Raw genomic sequence first — 26270 nt, 5'->3', positions numbered from 1 at the left:
TGCTGCGGAACACACAGAGTGACGCTTAAAGAAATATCGTAATAGTAGCATGGACGTATAGGCCAGGAACTTTTCCCTGAAAGATGCCTGCCAACCATTCAGCAGAATCAGGCCCATTCCTCTCGAAGACTAGTCGACATAGCCGCGCCTCATTAGCCGTGCAAACTTGATATGACGACTGCAAAACAACTTTCAAGACCGGTGAAGTTCTGTGTGGGTGCTCATGAAGGTACTGTTAGTCGATCCAGCGATGAAGGTATACTGGCCTAACTCTAACATGCAACGTCTTCTGACTAGGCAGTTGGAGTCTTGGACATCATGAACGACCAGAGACCAATGGCGTGACGAATGACACTTCAGAACATCCAGCATTCAACCACATGCACTTACTGATTGAGGACGCAGGATGGACAAGGTTCCACAATTAGAAAACGAATAGTGCAGGCCTGATGCTTCCATAACCTTCCATCATAGACGCGCTGCCTGCCCTGCCGGGTGACCTAAATGGTTCGTTGGCACATGGATGCAGGGAGCGTGTGGATGCAAAGTAGATTGCCTGGCACCACCAGCATATATGATCTCGTCTATAGCCGCCACATCTCTCTGTCTTGGGCCCCTCTGAAGAAATACATCTATGTGGGGTCTTTCACCCTCACGAAAAGTCGACTTCTTCATTGACGCCCTCGCCGTTTGCGATTGCCAGGTACTGTTGGACCGTGTCGGATTGAATGAGGTGTGTCTTTTGGGCTTCAAAGGCAGCCACAGCACGTTCGAGCATCTCTAGCTCTAGACTTCGAAGTCGTCTTGCAAGGTTCCACGGCACATCTCGGACGGCAGGCTCTCGGTCCACGTCCTGCGTTTGCTTCAGAGTTTCCATCTGCATCTCGACTCGATTCTGTAAGAGAACTGTGGCACGAAGTTGAAAAACATCCCATGCTGGATCTTCCTCCATATACTCGCGAAGTTTCAGCGGGTCTAGTTCCTTTTCTTTCCAGAAGGCCTGAATCTCTCTGTCGCCATCAACCGTTTGCCTGACTTTGAAGTCCAACCCATCCTCTTCGTTGGCCACCACAAGCCAGATGAAGTCGCTTTCCCAGCCAATTGCGTTTTCCTTGTCGAATATGCGAAACCCTGGTGCTGCAGTGGAAACGTACATTTTTGCTGGCCGTAGTGGGTCATCGTCCGGAATGTCAAGATGCAAGAACATAACCCTTGCTGATGTGAGGGCATCCTCTAGGAACCCATAAGAAAATACGTTCTCACAAGCACCCTTTTCATCTCCATACCTGTTTTTCTTAGCGTCAAGATAACCAAGAACTCTGATTTACATACGTGATTGTAATCTCACCACCAGGCATAATATGTTTACCTTGGCGTAAAAGTAGTAGTCCATTTCCAATACTGTCTGTTTCGTACAATGCAGCTGTAGCGTCTCCAGAAGCATGATTCGCCATGTCAACGCAGGGCATCATGCAGTCACCGGCCCCTGGAAACTCCAGCGCTCTTGACCGGTACATGGCATCGACACGCATCCAATCATCAAACGTCAGGATACCTGCATCTTCATGCCACCAGTACTTTGCACACCATTCAATAGGCTCAGTCGCGGTCCGCAATAGTTCGAACTCACGTAGCAGGCTGTTGAGCTTGGCACGTACCGCAGGCTGGAGAGTGGTGCCAGTGAGGAGTTCCTGCTCCTCTTCTGTCCAGAAGGTTGGCAGAAGTTCATCAGGTAAAAACTTGATGTACTCTGTGAGTGGATTCGAAACACCAACGTTTTTTGTGTCTGGACAGCAAATCGTCGCTTGGAAGAGCAGAAAGGTAAGCACTGAGCCCCGAGTGGTCTGCTGAACGAGTCAGTCATAATGTCAATTGATTGTGGTGGGGGGTCATCGCACCCTTCCAAAATCACCAAGGGCTTCTAGAAGTTCACGAAGATGATGATCTGACTTGGCAAAAGACTCGATATTCAGTCGGGAGATGATGAGGTCTTTCGGAACGACTAGGAGAGGTGTAGCGTTGCCTCCTTCGAGTTCACCGTCTGCAATGACAGTCGAGCCTCGTTCCTCGAATCCGGGTAGCGGTCCAATCTTGACACGATTGAATGCAACGCCATGGAACTTGGCCCACGTCGGCAGGGCCTCGATTGGCTGTCGAAGCCAGCCTTCAGCCCTCCCCCTTCTTATCATGATGTCCGATGGCAGTGATCGTGACTGTCAGGATAGCAGCACAATAACAAAAGCGACGGACAGCAGTCTTGACGTAGCTCGTGATTACTGGGGATAATGGAGCAATCGGAACGTAAGCTAACCAACGCGTAGCGCAGGTTGTGTGATGCGGCCAAGTTGCCGTGTTATCGAACAACGAAGGTACTAGTTATGTGGTACGGTACATGCCGGTAGGTATGCTGGACCCTGTGAATTCATGCGTGGTATGGTAAATAGCTACTCATGTAGGTACAGCTGCAGCAGACGAGTCCCTGCACAATGGTCTCTTGGGAGACGGCCACGCCAGACCTGCTAGTCGGTGAGCAGAGAGTTTCTTAAGCACGAGACACGTTTCGAGCGGGCCTGCTGTTATGGCATACAGCGTAGGTAAACAAGGCCACAAGGCCAAACAACAAGCCGGGCGCCAGGGCAAGGGCCTCTTCCCCTCAAGGCTCAAGCCGCACTGTGATGAGATGGGCCTAGCTGCAGAGAGTATAGAGAGAGTAGGGAGACAAGGTTCTGGGTTGGCTGAGCTTGAACTTGGTGATGCGTGGCACGGTGGCGTCGCGTCGTCTGTCGTTATGCAGCCCCGAATCGGGTTAGCGTACGCTAGGCTTAGTACACAATGCTAGTAAACAACAACAACAACTTGGTATGCCGGCCATCTTAAAGTCACCCACCGCAGGACTTCGCATCATCATTACTGTTATTCTTCACCCACACCGCAGCAACAGCAAGACCTCACGGCTCCTGCGCCTACACTTCGGGAAGGCATACCACGCGCGCCATTACTTTGCGCTGCCACGAGTCCCTCCGCTTTCGTCTGAAGTCGTGCGCCCGCCGCCAAACCGCACCGTCGCCAGTAGAATCTGCCACAGCAGGAAGCACTCTCTTCATAGCACTGCGCCAGCTTCAATGTCTTCTCAGCACCGAGAGCGCGTAGCCAAAATGCCCCGCGCGACCACAACCAGCTATGGACAGGTCATCGAGGTATGGCCAAAACAAACATCATAACAAAGCGATAGACACAGGGCCCACTTCTGACACGTCGTGCTTGCAGTACATCCAAGACCGACTCTACCTAGCATCCTACACGCACACGCCAGATGCGACCACGCCCTTCCCATACCCCAAGCAGTGCCAATCGCCCTCGAAGCGATCATCGCGGGCTCAAGTGGGTCCTACCGCTGCCGGGGCTAAGGCAATTCCACCCGTCTACTTTAGTATCGATAAGACGCTCCTCTACAATGCCTTCCATGGCGATTTTGGCCCACTTCACATTGGCCATCTTTACCGCTTCGCTGTGCAATTGCATGAGGTTCTCGGCGACCCTGCCAATGAGGACAGGGCGGTCGTCTTTTGGAGCAATGCCGATTCAAGGAGTACGAACTCCACTACCACCTTCTTCCGCTGTAGACACTGATGTACATAGGTCGTGCCAACGCCGCTTGCATTCTGGCCTGCTACATGGTCCTCATTCAGTCATGGCCACCCCATCTCGCTCTGGCACCCATCGCTCAAATGGACCCGCCATGCATGCCCTTCCGCGACGCCGGCTACAGCCAAGCCGATTACGTCCTCAACATCCAAGATGTTATCTATGGCGTCTGGAAAGCCAAGGAAGAGGGCCTCTGCGGTTTGAAGGATTTCAGCTTGGAAGAGTATGTTTGCCTGCTTCTGCTTGGCCTACCTAATCATCTAATACTTTCTCAGGTACGAGAAGTTTGAACGAGTAGACATGGGCGACTTCAACTGGGTTACCCCTCAGTTTCTGGCTTTCGCTTCGCCACAACAGCAGCCTACCCACGAGATCCCTCCATCTTCGCCGTTGTACGCCACGCTTCCCTCAAACGTAGCAGAGATTCAGCGATCTGCACTACCCGGGCCTTTTAAGAATGTCTTGTCTCATTTTACGACACGGAATATCGGCCTGGTGGTGCGCCTGAACTCAGAGCTTTACTCTTCGTCATACTTCACCAAGCTCGGCATTCAACATCTGAACATGATCTTCGACGATGGCACATGTCCCCCCATGTCGCTGGTACGCAAGTTCATCAACCTTGCGCACGAGATGATCACGGTACACAAGAAAGGCATCGCTGTCCATTGCAAGGCAGGACTTGGTCGCACAGGCTGCCTCATTGGAGCCTACTTGATCTACAAGCATGGCTTCACCGCAAACGAGATCATCGCATATATGCGCTTCATGCGCCCGGGTATGGTGGTTGGGCCCCAGCAGCACTGGCTCCACTTGAACCAGTCTACCTTCCGTGAGTGGTGGCACGAGGATACTATGAAGGCGAAGTACGCTCAGATGATGCCATCCACGCCGACCAAATCCCCGCATAAGCAGCGTCTTGCAAGCAACGGCCAAACTTTCACACCACCAAACGGTTCGCAGAAGCGTGCTGCGCTGGGAGAGATCGAGTCAAACGAGAGGAGCAACGGCGCTCATTCACATATAGGTGTACAGGAGGATAACCTCCCCGCTCCCACACCTGGTCAGCCGCGCAAGACTAGCAAGCTGTACGGCAATACCACACGACAATCACCACAGCGCATCGATGAGAATGAGCCTCTTGCACGATCACATACTGAGGTTCGAGCTGATATTACGCGCTTTGATGGCGAATCGGACGAGGAATTTCACCTGAGACAGGTCGCACGGAGAACCTCTTCACGGTCCCCAGCACGCTCTCCAGTATTGAAAGACAAGCAGCGCCGCGCTTTCAGCACGACTTCCGTGATCCAGACTTCCTCAGTCACGCATACATCGTTTGGCTTTGGTGATGAAAGCGACCTTGAGAACACTGCCCCCGCCAGCGCTCGTCCCAAGACTCCGAAGGACAAGAGCGGCAGCGGCTTAAGCATGGGCAAAATCCGATCCAGCCCTGCACGAAGAAGCACTGATGGCAAGAGCGGCATCAGAAAGACGAGCGGGCGAGTAGGAAGCGTCGGCAACACGATCGGACGCACGAAGTCATGAAATCTGTTTTCTGATTTTGATCTTGAGTTTTCGTCATCATCTGCATAGTCTGATTGCATGCATCACAGGCGCAGCGGAATTCAATTTCTTCCTCATCATGAGCCATATCTTGTTGTTCCCGATGGGAATTCAGCGGTACATATCTCGACCTAAAGGCGGGCGTTCTGGATTATGATGTGCTAATATGGGTCGGGAGTTCACGACCTGGAGTAAATGGGCGGCGTACGGGTTGCTAATGTCTTCTCTTTTTTCATGTCTCCTTACTACCACTATCGATTTGGGTCCGGCAGTTTTTTGTCCTGCTTCTATTCGACAGCCTGCTGCGGATTTGGCCATGACTTGTATGAGTTAATGAGCGCCTAGTCTTAACTGATCAACCACTCGAATTATTCTTCAATCGTGTGACTTGTATGATGATCATTTCATGTGTTTGAAGGATGGTGGCGAGTTCATATTGTGTATGGTAGGCAGGTAGATCGTTTCCACCAATGCTCGTCACCTGTACCCACCGTTGCGGTCGTCAGGGTCCACCAGAGAGGTCTCATGCATAATCTCCTCGGCCCGAAAGGCCCTACATCGCACTGTCCTCATGGGCATATGTGGTTCCTATCTGAAGCAAGTCACTCAACCACCACACGTACCTGTCATATCCATCATAGCCGCTGGCAATGCGGCAGCACGGGAAACTCATGACAAGCCGCAGTCAAAGCCAAATTATACGACCCGAGCGCCACACGATACGACTTGATCGAGTAAACCGTCGCCAGGATACCAAAAAGGATCGTCAATGCGAAGACTCCAAAGATGGCAACCCACAGAGTTGCAAATTGTGATAGATTCCGGGTGTCTGTCAATGTTTGTGTGGCTGTTTCTGGAGGCCCATGCAGGATCCGCAACAACTGCGCCAAATGATTCCGCCAGTGTATGAATTCGTCGAGATCGTACGGCCGTGGACCTCCAGACGATATGCTGTAGAAGTGCACGCCTTCAGTTTCGAGGAAGTCTGCTGATTTGGAGTCGCCAAAGGGGAAGAGGAGGTCGAGTGTTCGAATTGCTTCTTCGAGAATTGATGGATCGATTATGGTGGGATTGGGATCCCTGAGATGATTTACGAGGAGGATCTTGTGCCGGTATATGAAAAGGCTTCTGCGGCCGCGCAGGCCCTTCATACGGAGATGATCGGCTAAATTGTGCGTCCATTGAATGCGCAGTCGACAAATGTTCTTCAAGTTCACCGCTGTGAAGGATTCATCGAGAGAGAATTCGTCGATTGGAGCCCAGGATGCTTTGTTCGAAAGTTGCTTGGAAATGACTTCTGCAAGAGTTCTATCTGCGGGCCATTCGATGCGGCTTCCTCTGGGATAATTGGGGCCAACCGATAGGCTTTTCGAAGCGACGTTTATGCCCAGCCACAATCGTGCGGCGATTTCTAGAGACCGGGCAACATGCTCTGGGGTTGTTGATGTCGAGAGATTCTTCATCACCTCTCCTACGAGCGTTTCTCTAACCGAATTCTGGTAACGTCTTAGATTGGCGACTATGACAAGCAAACCCTTCACATCCTGGATAGCAAAACTCTGTCTATATGGCCACAAACCTGTACCCACCGCATCGATATAACCCAGGAAGTCGACATAATCCTCTTCAATGTAGTCCTCAACTTTCAGTCCCAGGTACGGCCAAAAGCCATTAATCAGGTCACATTTGCGATTATGTGACAGAAGAGCGAGATTTTGGGATTTTGAGAATATGGGAAGGTGTTCCATGCCAGATTTGAGTGTGACAATGATTTACTACGATGCTTCAGCGATAAGTATGAGAGTACTCTATGCAGCCCCCACTCTCAGCCTTGCGCCACTTCAGGGATGATTCGACGCATGTGTTCATCTTGCACATCAGCTGACAAGTCGCCTACACGACACCCCGCACCCTGAACAGGTTGCTGAACTAAGTTGGAAAATGTTCGTCCAGCCCTCACTCTACATTATTACAATGTGACCACACCCAGTTCAATCCGCATGGATCAGATCTAAGCTCGTATGCTAAATCCCACCCAGACCGTCGCATGTCATACATTATGGAAGACCCGCAAGTCTTACAAGATTGCAGAGGAGGGCCATGTATTGACTACTGAAAGTGTCCATATCGGTGCCAGTGCGAAGCCCAACGGGTTGGATAAGAATCTCGGGACCATGGATCCACACGTGGCCGCTTGTGATCCAACGAACCGTGACTTGTTACCAACAGGAGTCATTCGGTTGTCACAATCGCATGAGAATGTGCAATGGTGTTCAAAAAACAGTCCCAAGCTGTAGTACGTATACCCAGAGCAACGAGTCGGGCGGCGACATCTCAGTATCTATCGACGAGGAAACAAGTACAACCAAGTGTCTATTGATGCAGCCCGCGCTGACTTCAGATATCATTGTAGTAAGGCTGGCAAATTTTACAAAGGTTTTACTGAAGACGTTCCACCCCCAAAACATATTCAACAACACTGGGAAACGCAGGTCTTCGAACGTCTAGTGCTACACCTTGTCCTAATAACAGAGAGGCTTTCAAACACAACTCCTACCCTTCGAATTGAAGAGACAGCGACCGAGGCTGAACTTTGCATGGCAGGAAGAGGAACGAAAACTTTCTGGCGTACTGATAAAGAAGATTTTATACCTCTCACACCTACAGTTTGGATCGCATGTGGAGGCCGCAAATGCAAGCAGAAAGTTCGCGAGGAGATTGTCCGATTGCCGTACTTGAATCACTTCCTCTCAACACACCATATGAGCGCAGCTCATGTCTCACTGGGAGCACCGCGTCCAGCAACGACGATGAGTCTTATAGAACCTGATCAGAACACGGAGTCAGTCAAAGCTGTGTCTTTTCATATTGAGTCATTGCCCAATGGCAAGATGACCTGTGGCGCTAAGGCTAGGTTCACGGTACATACATCGCAGGGCAATCATGAACATTACTCCACTATCGGCGGCGTGATCAACGTGGAAGGTAAGACGTTCGCATTGACCACAGCTCATGGCGTTGCCAGCGAGATCGCCTACCGCAATGCCATTTCGAGGATCGATACTGCCAGCGATGGTACGCGCGAATCCGAATCTTCTAGTACAGATTCGGACAGCGATGAAGCCGGAAATTCCGAGGCAATGGCTCCTCCTGAGGCATTCCGAGAGAAGAAACAACAAGATCCTGGGTTAGATCACGTTATATGGAAAGAGATTCCGTTTCCCAGGACTATGGCATACCTTGGCTCGGGCACAATCACAAGGGATTGGAAGCTCCCTCAAAGTGCGCCCATAAACGCGGACTTTGCCCTTTTCGATGTCGGGTCGTCCATTCCCGTGCGAAATCAAGTGTGTATAGGCAATGCTACGGTGCGCCTTACAGGACATCTGCCTCTGAGCAAGCTGTCAGCTGGGAAGGTGCATATCATTACAGGTTGGAACAGTGAGGCTGTGGAGGGAGAGATGATGGATGGAGAATCTTGCATCATCCTCAAAGGTATCATTATGCGTACGAAGAAGATACGAACAGCTCCACTTCACAGTAAGTTACCTTCACCCGATGAAGCTCGGCCAGGCTTACTCACGGGGACGATTAACATATCTACTAGGCCAAGGCATCTCTGGCGCCTGGGTGATTCGAAACACGGAACTTTGTGGCATTGTGTATGCTGCTTATGACCACAGCCCTTACTTGCACATGATCCCTGCTCATACTGTCTTCTTAGATATCTCGAGAATGCTCAGTGCATCTCGAGTCGGGACCTATATTGATGGAGGACCGTCGTATGACAGCAGACCTCAAGTCGATCTGAATCTAATTGTAGGTGCAAAAAGCGTAGGCTGTGGTTCTGTAAGTCTATCCTTGGGTCATTGGCCTTCTCTCGGTGCGACGCCCTGTGCGACGCCCTATCATCGCCCTTGATTCACCGACCTGATCCTGGATGTAACTGATGCGCAATGCAGGAAATGGCGTCCTCATCACATGAGTCCATCGCTGCCGTTTCGACCTGCGCCATTCCGCTGTCCACTGATCGACATTGGGTGTACCTGATGCGAAGCAGCAAGACCCAGACCTGGACTTTCCCGTCCTTTTCCTGGGGTCCACGAGCATCCAACAAACTGCATAGCCTGTATGTCGTGGAGCAAGTCATACGGGACCGGTGGGGTATGATTTTGCGAGTTGAGAAAAGACTAGACTGGCGCCTCCATTTTGGCCGAAGGGCTAGTGGGTACAAGGAATATGTCCAAGCAACTTTATTAGCGTGGGATGTTCAGCCACGAGGGGCAACAGGAGCATGGTGTTCGTATTTGGAGGCTAGGAAGCGTTTGGCGAAGGAGCGGGAATGGCTGCTGGCATTGGAATGTTGCGACATGGTCCATGAATTTTGAGGTTGTGTTGTGGATTTTCCAAGGACGAGAAGGAGAAGAGGAACATACAGCATTGACAGTATGAAAGCGTTATTTAATTTGACGAGTTGTGTAAAGGGAGGGCCCACAGGATGTGTGTGAGGGTCACGTGACGCATGCTCGCTGTACCTGCCCCCTCCCTCCCCCCCCCCACTTGTGACACTGCGCAGGCCTGTTTGGAAAGCTCAGCACTCGCGAGAACACGGCTTTGGCAACCGTGTGGAGCCTTGAAGAGCATGTATGCAGTATAGCATCAACATAGGGCGTGCGTCGTGAGTGCGCAATGTTACCCTGTGACTCTACACGGCAAATCGGGATGCATTCAGCATTTCTTCATGGGCACGCAGGACATGGAACTGACAGAGACGGTGTGTGCTCTAGGCTAGCCACGCCACTGCAGGCCCAAAGACATGCATGTAAGACGACGACGATGCTAGAGTAGAGCACAAGCAGAATAGGTACTCCACTCTAGACAAGACGCCTTCTCTTTGCTCGGCTCGCCTTTGATTGCCGTTTTGTTGGGCGATGGACTACTGCAAGTAGAGTAGGGCTGGGTGAGATGTTTAATGCTTAGAATAGCAATGGCTGACGCCACAGTTGAGTGGAACTACTTAGTACTAGCACGGTACTCTACTCTTGGGTAGGATGTGGCTGTGGCTGTGGCTGTGGCTGAGACTAGGCCAATGACGCGTCGTCTTCGTCGTCGTCGTCGTCGTCGTCGTCGTTCGCTTGAAGCTTCCAAGGTTGGTTGTTTGGTTCAAGGACGCTCCTTCCTTCTCTCTGCCCTTTCCTTCCTCTCCTTCTAGTAGCCGTGACCCGGAAATCGGCCCCACAAACTAAAATGTGTGCTGTCGTACTATAGTCGGAGAGTAGAGAGTACTCTAGCTGGCATTCTTTTTGTTTTTTTCCATTCTCTTTCTTCTCCCTCTTGGCTAATTGCTTGGGTTGCGTTTTGTCGCTCTTCTTGTTCTTGCATCTTGTGAAACGCAAACAACTCGTTCGCGGACAACGGGTTGACAACGCCTCGTCGGTGACCTGCACCTGCCAGACCTACACACACACACACACACACACACACACACACACACACACACATACACACACCACACACACACACACACACCACACACACACACACACGCACATCATGGCGTCCAACGACTACTACAACACATCGTACACTCCGACAGGCCAGCCGCACTCGAAAAATGACGCTGCGCTCCCTCCAGTACCGAGCAACCAGACGCAGTACTCCGTCTCCCCCATCTCAGCCTCCCCCTTTGACGACCGGCCGTACCCCCCGAATACCTCTTCTGGCGCGCTCGGTGGCTATCCCGACCACTACTCGACTCTGGAATACAATCCACATGCACAATACAGTTCGGCTCCACAGGTGAACGACGGCCAGAATCGATACGATTCGCCAGGCCCTGGGCGACATCCAGATCCCTTTGCGGACCAGAACGCGATAGCGCTGCGCCCCCAGCCGGCTATGGATGACCAAAGCTCGACACAGTACAGCCAGGACCCAGAAAGATATGGCCTAGGTGTGGAACCGGCGCGGAAACACCGGAAGAAGAAGCAGAAGGAGGGCTGGTTTAGTGGGAGGATCACATGGGTGGTCTATCTCCTGACCACGGTGCAGATTGGCGTCTTTGTTGGAGAGCTGATTAAGAATGGTATGCCTTATCTCTACCCTGCTAAGAAATTAACCCACGAGTCCAGCATGTAGAGCCGCGAGCCGTAGCTAATCCAACTTCAGGCATTCTCACAGGCTCCCCGATTCAAACCAAACCAAATTTCAACATCATGATCGGCCCCTCCCCCTACGTAACCATCAACATGGGCGCCCGCTTTACACCGTGCATGCACAACATCCGCAAAGTCATTGACAACCGCGTCACCAACTGGCCGTGCCCCAATACCACCTCCCTCGACCCCGCATCCCTCTCCTGCTCCCTGGGCGACCTCTGTGGCTTCAGCGGCGTCTCCGATCAAACCGACGTGACGGATTTCCGCGACCGAAGCCGCGAGCCGAATCAGTGGTGGCGCTTCATCGTGCCCATATTCCTTCACGCGGGGCTCATCCACATTGGTTTCAACATGCTCTTGCAACTGACTCTGGGTCGAGACATGGAAAAGGAAATCGGCCCCCTACGCTTCACATTAGTCTACTTCGCCGCAGGCATCTTTGGCTTCGTCCTGGGCGGAAACTACGCAGCAGACGGTCTCGCATCCGTCGGCGCATCCGGTTCTCTCTTCGGCATCCTAGCCCTCACCCTCCTCGATCTCCTATACAACTGGTCCACACGCCGTTCCCCCGTGAAAGACCTCCTCTTTCTCCTCCTTGACGTCGCCATCGCCTTTGTCCTCGGCCTACTCCCCGGTCTAGACAACTTCTCGCACATTGGCGGCTTCCTCATGGGCCTCGTGCTCGGCATCTGCCTCCTACACTCGCCGGAATCCCTGCGCGCGAGGACGGGCACCGATGAGCCGCCGTATGCAACCGTGGACACGCAGCCCCTTGCCCCCACGGCCACGGAAACCAAGAGCAAATTCGCAGTCTTGACCAAGAGTCCGCTCGGCTTCTTCAAGGGCCGCAAACCCCTCTGGTGGGCCTGGTGGCTGGTGCGCGCCGGTGGCCTCGTGGCTGTGTTTATAGGATTCATTCTGCTGTTGAGGAACTTTTACGAGTGGCGGAATACATGTAGTTGGTGTAAGCATTTGACTTGTTTGGTAAGTTCTTTATCGTCGTTTTCCTCAACACTATACCCATGTCCCCTCATCCCCCTTACTCTCTGCTTCCTTCCTCCGTTACACTGTACATGCGCAACTAACAAACCCACTACAGCCCATTACTACAAACGGTGTCAGCTGGTGCGACATTGGTGGCCTCAGCCTGACGGATGGTCCGGCGCAGAATAATACGAGGCGCGCGCTCGAGTCGGGGAATATGGCCGACTTTGTAACTGGGGCGGCGTCGTTGCTGTTGTGAGTGCGTGTGTTCCAATAGTGAGAGTCTAGTATCAGAGTCGGAGTCGCAGCACGTGTTTGTGGAGTGGGAAAGCATGCATGCCTGGCGCATTGGGTTCGGGTCATGGGGTATTTTTGCATGGCATTGGAGGCCGGGGGAACTGGCGGGGATACATTGCATTATTAGCAGGCAGATAACCTACACACGATGATATGAAACACGTGTGAGTCATTTTTTTTCTCTTCAAGAGAAGAGTATTCTGGAGAGACGGCAGTTATACGAAGAGACTAGTGCTGTCATAGAATTGAGGAGTTCAAATATTCCTTGTGTCAAGTGTTGAAACACTGGCCAAGCCAGCCTCGTTTGCAATAAGAGACCTGCCTGCTGCGTCCACCTTTCAGACAGGGCAATCCGTTGGTCAATCACTTTCGGGTAAACTACTTTCAGAGAGAGGCCCTTGAGCAGGATGCTCAAGAAACTTTCCAATCCCATCCTCATCTACATCTACATCTACCAGCGCGAAGTCCCCCTAAACATACCGCCAATCTGCGCCGCCGCCTTGACCGGCTCCTTCCAGTCTGGAGGCGTGGTCACCATGTACCGGAGATAGCTAGCAACCGGGGCCCTATACTTTTCCATGTGGCCAGAAACCGGGTCTGTAATGAAGACGGTCTGATTATTGAGATGGTCGGGGCGAACCTGTTCGTCAACGGCCAAGAAGCCGCCAGAGATGCGGTCGAGAAAGATGTTGTAGTCGTCTGCCTTGTTGATTGGGCACTTTGCGCCGCGAGATTCGCAGTGTGCAATGAGCGCCGTGGCGGATTTGAAGTATTTGAGGCATGTGGGACACTTGATGCGCGTGATGCGGTGGTCGCCGAGAATGTGCTGGTTGAGGTCGGACACACTTTCAAAGGTCTGTCTGTTAGAGGGAGGGAGATGTTAGAAAGATCTGGAAATCGAGTGGAGGGGGTGGTATAATCGGACTTACTCGCACACAAAGGGACAGGCGAACTTGTTGAGGACCGAGTCGTAGAACTTTTCTGGATTCCAGTCGCTACTCATCGGGTCCCAGAAGCGCGTTCGCATGATATTGATGCCTTTTTGGTCCTCCATAGCCTCGTCGTGAGCTAAGATTGAGAAGTCGCTAGGGGCAGGAGTCGGCTTTGCATGGGGGAAGAGAATGTTGGTGGCCGTCTTACCAGCACGGCTTCCCCACGCCTTAGGTCGGCGAGATGTGAATGCTACACTAGAACCTTGGACTGAAGACCCAGCACGGGAAGACGCGCCGTTCAAAGAAGGAAAAGTGGCCGCGGCTGAGGGTCTGATGATGGAAACTTCAGAATCATCGGTGATGGACATGTCACCAATGCTCGATGCTATTTCATACCAACCCTTGTTGACCTGCGATGGCAGAGGCGGGTACGGGACAGCAAATGCTTGGGACAGTGGCGTCTCAGGTGGAGTGTCGGGTTTGAGCGCCGCGAACTTGACCTCTCCAATAGCATCGTCGACTTCCAACGGATTTCCTTCAAGTTCGACGCCACCTTCTTCTTCATAGTCCACGGCTGCATCATATTTGGAAGTCTTCTGTTTGAAACGTGCATAGGCTGTACCGTCTTTGAGAAACTCGGAGATCAAGTGCTTGTGAACGATGTGGCCTTGGAATTGGTTGGCGGTGATCACCGCACAGTGACCATATTCGAGATGTTCAATGAAGAGGCATGCACGATAGTATGTCTGCTGACATCCGATGCAGGTAAGGCTCTGGTCAAGCTTGTGGTTCTATGCTTTCTTTAGTAGATGTCAAATACTGTAGTACAGCGATACTCACTAGCTCAATGTGGCGCTTTAGGCCAGAGTCTGACTTGAATTCATCACCGCAAACCCGACAAGCCTTCTTGTGTTCGACGGGCTTTATGATCTTATGTTGAATGTAGTCTTCAATGGTGTCAAAGTCTTCATTGCACAAATGGCAGTATTCGTGCTCCTCTGAATATCTCTTGTGGCGCTTCATGGCCTTTTCGTTGACGAAATACAGGCCGCAGCTTTGATAAGTGCATTTGATCCTGGGGGTTGAATCTGTTCCGGCGGTCATGGTTGATGTTGCTTGCTTGTCGTCTTATGTCCGATATCGTGGGATGTGGGTTCTGTTGATGTACCTAGGACGGTTGTGCAGTCAGTAAAGAGTTGAAGTAAGGCTGTACGAGTGCGCGCTGCGGTGACGGATCAGTGACAAGATAGACCATAGATAGACCATCCATCTGAGCGCAACGGAGGCAATCCAGAACGTACCGTTAGCAATATCGCCACTTTCTGACCGTTGAAGCGAGTGCTGGACCAGGTGAGGTACAAAGACGAGTATCGCCGGCAGTGGAAGAGAGAAGGTGAGGCTTTGACGAAATTTATTTGTTGCGACAAACAGGCAAATGCAAGTGAGCGCAAAATTGGACATTTGCTGGTCAACGCGCACGAGGTGAAGGCGGATGAGGAAGGTGTCATAGCGCTAGACTGAAACTGAGGAAGGCACGACTGCCTTGGAGAAATCCCATCAAAGAATTTTATCCAGATGGCATGGAATGACAACTAGAGTATGCAACGCATTCTCTTCTCCTTGCCATCTTTCCTTGCTTCTTATCATAGACAGACTGGCTGTTCTCTGTCGACTCCAGCCATCTGTTTAGTACTCCCACTAGAGAAGAATTTCGAGGGTGACACAAGAGAAAGGTTACACATCATCGTCCATATCAAGCGCGTTGTTTCATTCTGCAAAAAGCTAATGTGGTGACTATCCAGTTGAGCACACATTGTGGTGTGTGTATAAATCGTTTAGAAGCGCGTATATGGCAACCTATAACTTGGTCAATCACTGTTCACCAGGTAAAGCATCTACTTTCAACGTACCATTTGCCCCTCATTGTGATCTTTGCCCATTCACCCTTCTCATCCGTCTCTTTCTCAATCTTTGTGCTGAAGCTAATGGCACTCATGATGCCATCACCAAACTTCTCGTGCAAAACCGCCTTGTACGCCTGTCCGTAGTTTTGGACAATTTCGTATAGCCGATAGATGGTAGGATCTTTTGGTGGCATGTCGAGTGTGCTTCCACGGTTAGGGAACCCAGAGAGATCCGACTCCAACTGCTCAGCAGAAATCTCCAACACCTCGGCTAGTTTGGTGATGTCTTCTGCTGATGCCATAGCTTGGCCGTAGAAAAGAGCTGCAACCGCAACTTCATCGCGCCCAACGTGCTTCGCAATGGCTTCGAATGACAGATTTTTCTTCTTCTTTGCCTCGAAGAGGCTGATGGACGATGGTGGTAGGCGAGGTTTAAGTTCCTCCTAGAGGCACGTCACGTCAACTCCCGTGTCACGACTAGAGTCTAGTTGGAGCCTTACATTGAGGGTAGCAATTGGATGTTGTGACATTGTGGATGGTGTGAAGTGAAAGCAACGAGATGCAGTGAATGCTCTCCCAGATCGTGCAAAGGTTGCTGTAATGGGCACAGCCGTGCGAGTTGCTAATCTAGTAGACCTTGCCAAACGGGCTGGCAAAGCCATGATTGTGAGAGGTCTACAGTTATATATACAGAAACCTGGCAAGATAGATTGTTGGTGTAATGCAGTGGTCGCGATAAGCTGAGGAGGCCTGGGGTGTGGCCATGCCGAATGCTCAATCGTACGTCATGTACTCCGCTGCCGCTGCCCATGGGTGGTACGGTAATCCATTGGCTCGGCATGGCAAGACAGCTGATAGCGGTAGCTGAATACGCATCTCAGTACTATCGGCCCATGACAGTTTTGAGTTGACGAGCTTAGAAAGCTGATCTGCGCGGCAATCCCTCGTACGGCACAGTGCTCTGCGACATTGGTTGTTGATTAGGTAGAGCAAGAGTAACGTTACAAGGCGAATGCCATGCCGATACGGTACCGGTACCGGTAGTACCGTACACATGACAGAGTGGGTGGCGCTCCACGAAAAGAGACTAGACAAAGTCCATACCTACAATGGACTCAAGGCGCACAATGAATGGCAGTGCCTGTTTGCTGGACTCTGCTGGATTCTACTGGCCTACGATTAGAGTACGAGTTGCATTTCACATGCGTGTATGTAGGTATCCAGAGAATCTCGTTTGTATGTGAGGGGCCCCCAATGACTACGCAGCACCGCACACGACCGGCATTGCGCGGGGTAGAGGTACCTACGGTCCCAGTAGAGCTCACAGCCCCACCACTTCTCAGCTTCCCCATCATCACAACCAGCAACACACTCTCACTGCTGGACTTGAGAGTCGAGGGCGAGCCAGTGAATATCCATCTGGCACCATGTCTCGAAGAGACGACGATCTGGCATATGGGGACTATAATGAGCAGGAAGGCCGGCAGGGCGATCGCGGGCTGATAGGTGACATGGGCCGGCGCTTCTTTGGCGGCGGCAGAAAAGAGGTGAGTGAGTGAGTGAGTACCTGATCGTAGCCCAAAGGGTATGCGGTCATGGTATCCCCAGTTTGTGGATGCGGGAAGCTTGGAAAAGGGCTCCTGCAGAGTCCATCTCTAGCTTCGAATCAACTCCAGCCCCTCTTCTCTTCTCGATCAAGCTACAAACTTGGCAATTCCCTCAAAATCACACCCAACGCCTTCGAGGAGCTGGGCTTTACCATCTTGGAGTGTGCATAGCATCTGACTGAGAAATCACAGGATAGCCAGCAACAACAGTCCTCCTCAAGCGGTGGCGGTATGTCTTTCTTCAAAAAGGTCCACGATCCTCTGCACGACTTCGTCTCCGATCTCAAAGACGCAATCTCGGGCAAAGACGACGACAAGCCCGCTCAGGGCAGCAACTTGCAGCAGGCACAATCGCAACAAGACGGGCAAGCTGCGGCACAGCCCGGACCAGACTACCATCAGCAGCACCGCTATCTGAGCTTCGCGCCGGAACGACATGGCAACGAGACCAAGTGGTACGTGGACGGCTGTAGTTACATGTTCGCCGTATCCGTTGCGTTGGAGCGAGCACGAGAGTCCATCTGGATTTTGGACTGGTGGCTGTCCCCTGAACTGTACCTTCGACGCCCTCCGGCCAAGAACCAACAGTACCGTGTTGACCGAATGCTGCTTGCTGCGGCTGAGCGTGGCGTCAAGGTCAACATCATTGTATACAAGGAGGTCACCCAAGCTTTGACTCGTAAGTTGTTGAATCCAGTATTACCCGATTATCTACACTCTCTTTTGCCTCGTTCGACGGACAAGTTCACGAGATGTCTTACTCGAATCGGGCTGGATGTCATATTCAGGTCTCTGGAAGAGTGGGAGAAAACAGATCCGCTGATAGCACCACCCATTACAGTCTCATCCGCCCATACCAAGCATCATCTGGAAGAGCTCCATCCGAACATTGGTGTATTCCGACATCCCGATCACTTGCCAGATGCCGCAGTACTACAGTCCTCGTTCATCTCGTCACTACAAAATATGTCGCTTTCTCCAGCAAAGCTAGCTCAAATGCCTGGAGACGGTCTCAAGGCGATCTACGGGGCTCATAACGGAACAGTCATGTACTGGGCGCATCACGAGAAGCTATGTCTAATCGATGGCCAAATAGCCTTCATGGGTGGCCTCGATCTATGTTATGGCCGATGGGACACCAATCAACATGCCATTGCCGATGCCCACCCTGGGAACATGGATCGCATAGTATTTCCAGGCCAAGACTTCAACAATGCCCGTATGCTGGGTAAGCAGTCCCTCCTTATAGTACTCTGCAAGTGAATGGCGGGCATATCGCAATCTGCCTCTCAGACAGCTTGCGATTCAAGCAGAGGAAGGACAGCTGCATCTAGCATCGAAGCCACTGTGTAGTGTGCAGTCAAATTTTACTCAAAAGCAACGCGCAGACAGATGCAGTATCAACGCTGACACTATCACAGACTTTGTTGATGTAACCAACTGGGAGAACAACAAGCTTGACAGGTCCGAAAGCTCTCGCATGGGATGGTCTGATGTCGCGCTGTGCCTGGCGGGACCAGTCGTTCAAGATCTCCGAACACATTTCACGCAACGCTGGAATTTCATCTACGATGAGAAGTACAGCAAGAAGGCTACCCGGTACTCTCGACTACCCGATACAAGCAGCGGTGCTCAGCAAGTAGGTGGCTATCCTCCGCCTCCAGGTCAGCAGCGCGAGTTCGAGGATGAACAAGACGGTCAGCGGGGTTTCGGTGGTGAAGGCGGTGAAAGGGGACTCTTTGGCCGTCAAGGTGGTGATCATCATTTTCGCCAGAAGATTTATAGCAAATTTGATGAGTTTCAGCATCAGGGAGAATCTTCTGAGGGTGGCAACCAGCCTCATGTTGAGCATAGCTCGCAGAGGGGCGGAACCGATTGTCAAATCACCCGCAGCTCTACCAAGTGGAGTCACAACATTTCCACAGAGGTCAGTGCGCTTGTTGTAGGCACAGAACAGAGCTAATATGGGCACAGCATTCGATTCAGAACGCTTACTGTGAAATCATCCGGAACAGCAAGCACTTTATTTACATCGAGAATCAATTCTTCATTACGGCGACAGGAGATCAACAGAAGCCTATCAGGAACAAGATTGGTGAGGCAATCGTCGAGCGTATAGTTCGTGCTGCCCGCAACGGCGAAAAGTACAAGATGATTGTAATGATTCCAGCTGTCCCGGCTTTCGCTGGCGACCTTAAACTCGACGAAGCTCTGGGAACTCGTGCTATCATGGAGTTTCAGTACAATTCGATCAATCGGGGTGGCCATTCGATTTACGAAGAGATTGCCAGAGCCGGCTTCAATCCCATGGATTATATTCGATTCTACAACCTCCGCAGTTATGATCGTATCAACTCCAGCGCAGTCATGCGTGAAGCCGAGCAGCGCAGCGGTGTGTCGTATTCACAAGCTCAAGAAGGCTACGATGCAGCGCATGATAACGCTCGAGAATACCAGGCTTACCGTCCACCACCCACCAGTGAGTATGGTGTGTACGAGATGGACGCCTCATCCAATCCTCCGCCTGCGCAGTACCAACAGCAGCATGACGGAAGACCTCAGAGCGAAGGCGATCCAAATGATTACAACCGTTACCAACAGGAGGCGACCAAGATTGGTGGCCGACAGGGTCTCGGTGATGGCCACTGGGATACAGTCAGCGAATGCTACATGCTCGGTGGTGAAGATATTCGAAACGTTCCGTGGGAAGGTGAAGCAGCACAAGAAATGGATGCTTTTGTCTCTGAAGAGCTCTACATCCACAGCAAGCTCTTGATTGCCGACGACCGGATTGTCATTTGCGGCTCTGCCAATCTCAATGATCGTTCGCAGCTTGGAGATCACGATTCTGAGATCGCCGTCATCATCGAGGATCCGGATACAATCGAATCCACGATGGATGGCCAACCATGGCGTGCATCTAAATTCGCAGCTTCTCTACGTCGTGAGATCTTCCGGAAGCATCTTGGTCTGCTCAAGCCCCAAGATATGGAGCGACCTGATCCGAACTATGAGCCGGTCGGTACACCGAATGTATACGATTGGGGCTCGAACGAGGACAGACAGGTGGCGGATCCGCTTGCCGACGAGTTCCAAAACTTGTGGAATTGGAGAGCACACACCAACACGCAAGCCTTTGGTAAGATTTTCCACCCAGTGCCGACTGATGAAGTCAGGAATTGGAAGCAGTACGATGAGTACTACTCTCGGTTCTTCGGGCAGGACCAGAAGAGCAAGGAGGAAAAGAAGCCTAGCTTGTACAAGTGGGGCCATGTGGTAGCGGAGAACTTCAGCCAAGGCGAACAGGGTGTGCGTGAGGTCAAGGAATTGCTGAGCACTATAAAGGGCACGCTTGTGGAGATGCCTCTTCTCTTCTTGAAGGAAGAGGATATCGCGCAGGAAGGCGTGGGCCTCAACGCGTTGACCGAGGAGCTATATACATAGACGATGCCACGTGCTGAATGGCCGAAATGATACGATGTATGGCTGGTACATGAGTGCAAAAGGAATGTGATGTATCATACCACAGTAAATTCCTGAACCCTAATCCGTCAAACACGTGGGGCCAAGAACATATGTAGTGTACAGTTTGCTCACATGGTATACGACACCTGTTCCTATTCCATCTTGCGTGCTAGCGGCTATACGAACCGGGCCTACTTGGCCCAAGCCATGATCCTAGCCCCCTATCCTTCACGCATGCGCGTGTGAAGGTTCCCTCGAATTTCCCAACGAGTCCTCCTTTCGCGCCAGGTCGGAAGTGGTTTCCGCGTGCTGTACGCTATGCCTCGATTTAGCATCCGCAACGCCGCCATCGTCATCAATTTCTTTCTCCTCATCGCGCTCTTCCTCCACTTCAAGTCGGAGATCCGGGGGGATACCCCAGACTCGGTCGCAGGGAGACGAGTTGGCGAATCACACCTACACGACGAAGTCTTGGACGAGACGCAGACACATGCGGGTGCTGGGCATGCAACAGCACAGGGGAAGAGCAAAGAGTTGAAGGCGAACGGTGGGGTGAAAGCTCGCCGTACCGCCGTCGTTGTCGCAAGCCAGGCCTCGGAGAACACAACGTGGCTTGACGACTACTTTCCAGATTGGGAAAAGAATATTTACCGTGTCGATGATCCGCAGGCTGCACTCACTGTGCCGAAGAATAAGGGGCGGGAAAGCATGGTTTACCTCACGTACGTCCATTCTTTTTATGCGTATTCAGCTTCAGATACCGATATCAATCGGCCTTCGCACGGTAGAATTGAACGCGATCGGCTGACAAAAGTTACGTGAATAGCTACATAATCGACCACTACGATAATCTCCCCGACAACATTCTCTTCATCCATCCCACTCGCTACCAGTGGCACAACGACGACCCAGACTACGACGGCCTCCCCATGCTGCGCCGCTTCCAGCTGCCCTACCTCGAATCAGAGGGTTACGTCAACATCCGCTGTGCCTGGACGCTAGGCTGTCCACGCGAGATCAAACCGTACGAAGAAGAGGGCGAGCACCGAGCCGCAGTTCATGCGGGCGGTTCCTACAAAATGGCATTTGAGCAGCTGTTTCCCGGAGTCAAAGTTCCGAGATATGTTGGCGTGAGTTGCTGTGCGCAGTTTGCGGCTACCAAGGAGAAGATTCGCGAGAGGCCCGTGGAAGATTATAAGAGGTGGAGGAGATGGGTGTTGGAGACCGACTTGGAAGATAGTTTAAGTGGAAGGGTTTTGGAGTATTCTTGGCACAGTACGTTGTTTCCCCTTTGAGGGCCTACTTTTTTCGAGGTTTTGTTCTCCTCAATGTCGCGATCTTTGAGACCGCCCACGCGGACAATGGGCTGGTGATTGCAAACCTTTGCGCGTTTCTTTTTGGGGAACAGCCTTGATTATGTGCTAACGTTTTGTAGTGATGTTCGGTAAGCCACCGGTCCATTGCCCACGTGCGGAGGATTGCTATTGCAAGACATTTGGACTGTGCAATTTGAAATGCGACGAAGGGAGTTGTGAGGGAAGGTACATTTTGCCACCGTTCTCGACTTTACCAAAAGGCTGGCCATACGTCGGATGGAACCAGGAGGAGCGCCAAAGAGCTGGGCCTGAAGAATGAGACATTAAGTCCATACTTATCCACAAGCTCAAACGCGGTCTCACAAATGCCACTACAGATCTGATTCACTCGCCCGCCGAGTGAGCACACACAGCCTCATCACGACGGCTGTAGAAAGAGACGGGCCTTGCGCGTTTTGTGTTCTCTCAGGAATCGTTGCTTCGCTGCGTGTACCCCACAGGTTGATCGCACAACCCAGAGGTTCCAACCAATTCGGCATACTGCACCAACAATCATCATATTGTTTGCTGCGCCACCGGCGATCCAATCTGAACCCGTCGCCATATGCTTCGATAACCGCCAGGCTTGCAACGACCTGGCACTACCATCCTATCGGAATCACATCACTGTAAACTGGGAGCATGCGCATCCTGCTTATTTTGCCCCTCAGCAACCATTTTTGGTGTCCAATCCTGAGTTAAAACTGCACGCGACGATTTGATGTGCAGAATAGTCATGTACTTTCCGCCACGACGGGGGTTACAATATGACCAGATGAGATTCTATGGAGAAGTGCATTCTCCTTCGACGATATTAGGCAACTTATGCATATGGCAAGTATAGTCGGAACCATGCATCACCCGAGTAGGCTGCTCCATAAATGCCCCCTCCTCGCGTTTGCAAGACTGTCCCGCTTCCCTGTCCCTGTCCCCGGCTGCTTTGGATTCACTGCTCAATGTGAACTATTGGTTTCGAGGCATTGCAAGCTTTCAACGTTGGCTTGGAACAGAATTGAGCCAAAACTCTACGTTGTGCCCGCACTGCGGAAGTGCATGAAGGACCTCTCGACTGCGTATAAAATGCATACATAGGGCGTGCCATATGCGTCCCGTGACCAATAACGATCAGGCTAGCTATTCTACAGCTGATGCAGAGGTTCATGAGGCTCACAGAATGAGGCTATGTGCACGCATATCCGCATCATACAGCCACCCGTGGAACCCCGACGGCGGTCAGGCTGTGTTCTGCCGATAGTGACAGAATGATTTGTAAACTAGAAAGGAATGTGGCTTGCTGCGCAGGTTTTTGTACTCGCTATCTATCATATTAGGGGGAAGCAGACCACAAGACTGAGACGTCTAAATAAGATGGTATGTTAAGAGCAGCGCCGGCATCATTGCCCATCATTGGTTAGTGACGTCCTGTATCTTGAGCCAGCTTATTCGCTAGCGCTAGGCTCCTTGTTGCCAAGGCAAGAGAAAGAGCCGCTTGGAATTTCACCGGTGTCATGGGACCCGTTGTGACACAGCCACCAAAGCATCACATCTATTGATTTCAACTTCAACTGGACTTCCTGCCTTGTGCCTAGTCATTAGCCAAGCTGATATTCCCTCCGCCGCATGTTTCCGCCTCAGATCTAACTGTAAATCCCGCACCTAAAGGCTTTGTTGAAAGCGACGGCCTACCTATTTACACCTTGGTTGCATATGCATGGCCATGGTACCGAATGATACCGGACCTTTTGTTGATGAAAAATACAGTGGTGGTACAGGCCAGAACAGAGCCTCATGATGGTCCAAACAATTATAGGCCTCGGCTTTACATCTCCAAGGTGGTCACTTTACTGGGTTTCCTTGGTTGCTTACATTCATCAGAGTTGCATCCTGCCATACACGATTAGTCAAAGTTCTTTTCCATCATCTTCTCCACGTATACTTGCATCTCACTTCCTTCACGTGTCAATCCTACTCCAGTACTATCTATCGCTCCTAATTTCAATTTCGGTATCATTTCCTTTAACCCATGACCGCCTCGCTTGATCGACTACCCTACGACGTACTCTTCCAGATCGCCTTGGCCATCTCACTTGAGGATATTGTACATCTTAGTCAGACATGTCACCAGTTGAGAGTACTGCTCGACGAAAGAACGCTGGTTCGACAAACTTTGAAGGTACGATTGCGACAGTTTGATGGAAAATACGACGGTAATAACATCTCAGAATCAACATCCGTATAGCGAAGAAGTGCAAAAAGCACGAGCTGGAATATCTACCTACGGACAAGCTTTTCAGGCTCTTTATGATAGACGAAATGCTTTCTCTTCAGCATACCCTTTCTCGGCTCGAGTTGTAGATTTTGGGAACAGCTTTGTATATCAGCAGGGTACTCTAAGTATCCTCAACGGTAGTATCGTTCAAGTCCTGGGCATACATCCCCGATCTGATCCTGTGCGACTAAATCTCTCCAACATAATTCAGCCAGTTCTTGAAACGGCTTTTGCATCGGCTGGCAATTTCAACGTCTCTCTGCTTTATTACAGTGACAGTATCCTAGCTGTCCACGTTACTAAAGAAAGAAGGCAGAGTAGTAGTTACATCTTTGCAATAGACACCACTCCTCAATCAATCAATGGGCGAAGAGTGGTGAATGCTGTTCAGATACCTTCGAGTTTTAAGATCTTTGTTCGTCATACCGCTCGTTATCTTTACTACGGTACGCACACTGGCCTTGGTGACGATGGTCACCATAAGTGGGAAATCGATGGCTTCGCCTTGGATAAGAATTTTGCCTTACCGCACCGCACACGTCCTCTCCTACTAGAAGGCTTTCATGGCACAGATGTAGGATCAACAGTCGCCTTCGAAATCCATAATGACTGGTTCTACGCCGTTTCCAATCAAGGCATTTTTGACGTCGAGGAAATTGACGACGCATCCTTCTACCACCTGATCCGCTTTCCGATATCCAACCCTACTCCCGACGCCATGGAAACAAATGACCAGCTCTACCGCCGCCATCACAACCAAGGCCCTATCCACGACTCCTGGACAGATCTCACCTTGCAACTCGACGAGCGCACAAACGAAACCGTCATCGTTGAATCCCGGCGGGAGTGGGCACAAGCTTCATCCCGACAATCACGTACTTTTTACGTTACAAGATTGGATGTCGAGCCAGCGAACAAAGTCCACCGAAATACAATGGATATGAACAGTGAAAGCGCACCACCACTGCCAGATGATATACTGACAGCCCTGCTCGGACCGGAAGATAAACCCCACTACATGCCCACGCCTGCCCAACACAGCGAATCCCCGCACTCCGAGTTCTCCCCTACAGACCCTTCACCACGCTCCTTCATCCTCGCGCGCACCAAATTCCGAACGTACAACTACAGCTGCACTTCCTTCCTCGATCTCGTCGAAGACGAGCGCTGCTGCCCTGATAACGGTGCTAAACCACCCTGTCTACGCCTACGGATCGGATCCAGGCGGGAATACCGATACGGTCTGGAATCTACAGTGGAGAACAAGGGAAAACAATGCGCCTCGTCCTCACCACTCTTGCCCCATCAAGACCTTGTAAATAGGACGAGATACAAACACGGCCCAACACGTATGTGGCCCCCGCCTTCTCGCCGCTGTCCGTGTGCAAGGAGATTGCACGACATACTTAGCCCTAGATTACCGTCTGGTAGTGTTGGGCAGGGAAACGCGAGGACTGTGGTGGGCGTGCTGGATGATAGGAGTCTGGCGTATATGATCAAGCCTGGGCGGGCATATGGAGCGCGTGATGCTGAAGGGGTTGGGGCCGTTGTTGTAGTCGAGTTTTGCAGACCTGTTGCGTCGGAGCAGTCTTGCGGGGAACTTGGAGTGTCGGCATCTTCTTCGACGAGTGCTGCTGATACATGTGTTGACGCTGCTGCTACCGACGCTGCTGCTGTCAACGCCAGCGTCAACGCAACTCTCGACACATGGCAGTGGACACCCGGTCTCGAACGCCGCTGTCGAGCAGGAACATGTCACTAGAGTACCGTACCGTACTGTACCGTACAGTAGAAACCCAACACACAAGTCATCCATTCCCCCAATTCCTCCCATCATCCAAACCCCCATGCACACTCGCACAAGCACCAAAAACCACGTGGTCCACACATACAAAGCACCTCAGAGCCTCACACCCCGCCCGCCTTACGAAAAAAAAATCAAGGCAGCCGCAGTGAGTGCGCGCACCACGTTTTTTTGTCTTGGATTTTGCCTTGCGCAACGCTGAGCCACATCATGCTATCCTATCCCATCCCACCATATCCTATCCCGTCCCGTCCCGTCCGGTGCGTGACGCGTGATAATGCAAC

At 51.5% G+C, this 26270-nt stretch overlaps 12 protein-coding genes across 12 annotated transcripts; 6 read left to right on the top strand and 6 right to left on the bottom strand.

The window, feature by feature from the left end:
* Positions 1 to 652: 652 nt before the first annotated feature.
* IAQ61_007637 (uncharacterized protein) lies at positions 653 to 2189 on the bottom strand (the record flags this gene model as incomplete). Its single annotated transcript, XM_066097663.1, has 3 exons — positions 653 to 1286; positions 1333 to 1844; positions 1899 to 2189. The coding sequence occupies 3 exons, from the start codon at positions 2187 to 2189 to the stop codon at positions 653 to 655; spliced, it is 1437 nt and encodes a 478-aa protein (XP_065952160.1).
* A 966-nt stretch (positions 2190 to 3155) lies between these two features.
* IAQ61_007636 (uncharacterized protein) lies at positions 3156 to 5193 on the top strand (the record flags this gene model as incomplete). The annotated part of the gene is made up of 4 exons (XM_003842174.2): positions 3156 to 3197; positions 3268 to 3589; positions 3640 to 3868; positions 3921 to 5193. 4 exons carry the CDS (start codon positions 3156 to 3158, stop codon positions 5191 to 5193), a joined length of 1866 nt encoding a protein of 621 aa, XP_003842222.2.
* A 653-nt stretch (positions 5194 to 5846) lies between these two features.
* Positions 5847 to 6959, bottom strand: IAQ61_007635 (uncharacterized protein; the record flags this gene model as incomplete). Its single annotated transcript, XM_003842175.1, has 1 exon — positions 5847 to 6959. One exon carries the CDS (start codon positions 6957 to 6959, stop codon positions 5847 to 5849), a length of 1113 nt encoding a protein of 370 aa, XP_003842223.1.
* Positions 6960 to 7270: 311 nt separating this feature from the next.
* On the top strand, positions 7271 to 8981 carry IAQ61_007634 (uncharacterized protein; the record flags this gene model as incomplete). The annotated part of the gene is made up of 5 exons (XM_066097662.1): positions 7271 to 7281; positions 7331 to 7507; positions 7625 to 8751; positions 8819 to 8873; positions 8936 to 8981. 5 exons carry the CDS (start codon positions 7271 to 7273, stop codon positions 8979 to 8981), a joined length of 1416 nt encoding a protein of 471 aa, XP_065952159.1.
* Positions 8982 to 9133: 152 nt separating this feature from the next.
* Positions 9134 to 9652, bottom strand: IAQ61_007633 (uncharacterized protein; the record flags this gene model as incomplete). The annotated part of the gene is made up of 2 exons (XM_066097661.1): positions 9134 to 9338; positions 9648 to 9652. 2 exons carry the CDS (start codon positions 9650 to 9652, stop codon positions 9134 to 9136), a joined length of 210 nt encoding a protein of 69 aa, XP_065952158.1.
* A 1017-nt stretch (positions 9653 to 10669) lies between these two features.
* Positions 10670 to 13004, top strand: IAQ61_007632 (uncharacterized protein). Its single transcript, XM_003842177.2, has 3 exons — positions 10670 to 11296; positions 11380 to 12353; positions 12469 to 13004. The coding sequence occupies exons 1-3, from the start codon at positions 10765 to 10767 to the stop codon at positions 12610 to 12612; spliced, it is 1650 nt and encodes a 549-aa protein (XP_003842225.2). The 5' UTR covers positions 10670 to 10764; the 3' UTR covers positions 12613 to 13004.
* Positions 13005 to 14686, bottom strand: IAQ61_007631 (uncharacterized protein; the record flags this gene model as incomplete). The annotated part of the gene is made up of 3 exons (XM_003842178.2): positions 13005 to 13510; positions 13580 to 14373; positions 14423 to 14686. The coding sequence occupies 3 exons, from the start codon at positions 14684 to 14686 to the stop codon at positions 13102 to 13104; spliced, it is 1467 nt and encodes a 488-aa protein (XP_003842226.2). The 3' UTR covers positions 13005 to 13101.
* Positions 14687 to 14750: 64 nt separating this feature from the next.
* IAQ61_007630 (uncharacterized protein) lies at positions 14751 to 15090 on the bottom strand (the record flags this gene model as incomplete). Its single annotated transcript, XM_066097660.1, has 2 exons — positions 14751 to 14804; positions 14884 to 15090. 2 exons carry the CDS (start codon positions 15088 to 15090, stop codon positions 14751 to 14753), a joined length of 261 nt encoding a protein of 86 aa, XP_065952157.1.
* A 327-nt stretch (positions 15091 to 15417) lies between these two features.
* Positions 15418 to 16306, bottom strand: CYN1 (Cyanate hydratase; the record flags this gene model as incomplete). The annotated part of the gene is made up of 3 exons (XM_003842179.2): positions 15987 to 16306; positions 15493 to 15929; positions 15418 to 15439 (listed from the first exon to the last, which is right to left on the bottom strand). Exons 1-3 carry the CDS (start codon positions 16146 to 16148, stop codon positions 15418 to 15420), a joined length of 621 nt encoding a protein of 206 aa, XP_003842227.1. The 5' UTR covers positions 16149 to 16306.
* Positions 16307 to 16913: 607 nt separating this feature from the next.
* Positions 16914 to 20537, top strand: IAQ61_007628 (uncharacterized protein; the record flags this gene model as incomplete). Its single annotated transcript, XM_066097659.1, has 5 exons — positions 16914 to 17033; positions 17286 to 17772; positions 17935 to 18321; positions 18515 to 19020; positions 19068 to 20537. The coding sequence occupies 5 exons, from the start codon at positions 16914 to 16916 to the stop codon at positions 20535 to 20537; spliced, it is 2970 nt and encodes a 989-aa protein (XP_065952156.1).
* Positions 20538 to 20876: 339 nt separating this feature from the next.
* IAQ61_007627 (uncharacterized protein) lies at positions 20877 to 21853 on the top strand (the record flags this gene model as incomplete). Its single annotated transcript, XM_066097658.1, has 2 exons — positions 20877 to 21280; positions 21385 to 21853. The coding sequence occupies 2 exons, from the start codon at positions 20877 to 20879 to the stop codon at positions 21851 to 21853; spliced, it is 873 nt and encodes a 290-aa protein (XP_065952155.1).
* A 2252-nt stretch (positions 21854 to 24105) lies between these two features.
* Positions 24106 to 25944, top strand: IAQ61_007626 (uncharacterized protein; the record flags this gene model as incomplete). The annotated part of the gene is made up of 1 exon (XM_003842183.2): positions 24106 to 25944. One exon carries the CDS (start codon positions 24106 to 24108, stop codon positions 25942 to 25944), a length of 1839 nt encoding a protein of 612 aa, XP_003842231.2.
* Positions 25945 to 26270: the final 326 nt, after the last annotated feature.

Source organism: Plenodomus lingam (assembly GCF_022343315.1).
Source record: "Plenodomus lingam strain CAN1 chromosome Unknown contig_3, whole genome shotgun sequence".
In the NCBI taxonomy this organism is placed as follows: Eukaryota; Fungi; Ascomycota; class Dothideomycetes; order Pleosporales; family Leptosphaeriaceae; genus Plenodomus; species Plenodomus lingam.
This window is presented reverse-complemented; position numbering and strand designations above follow the sequence as displayed.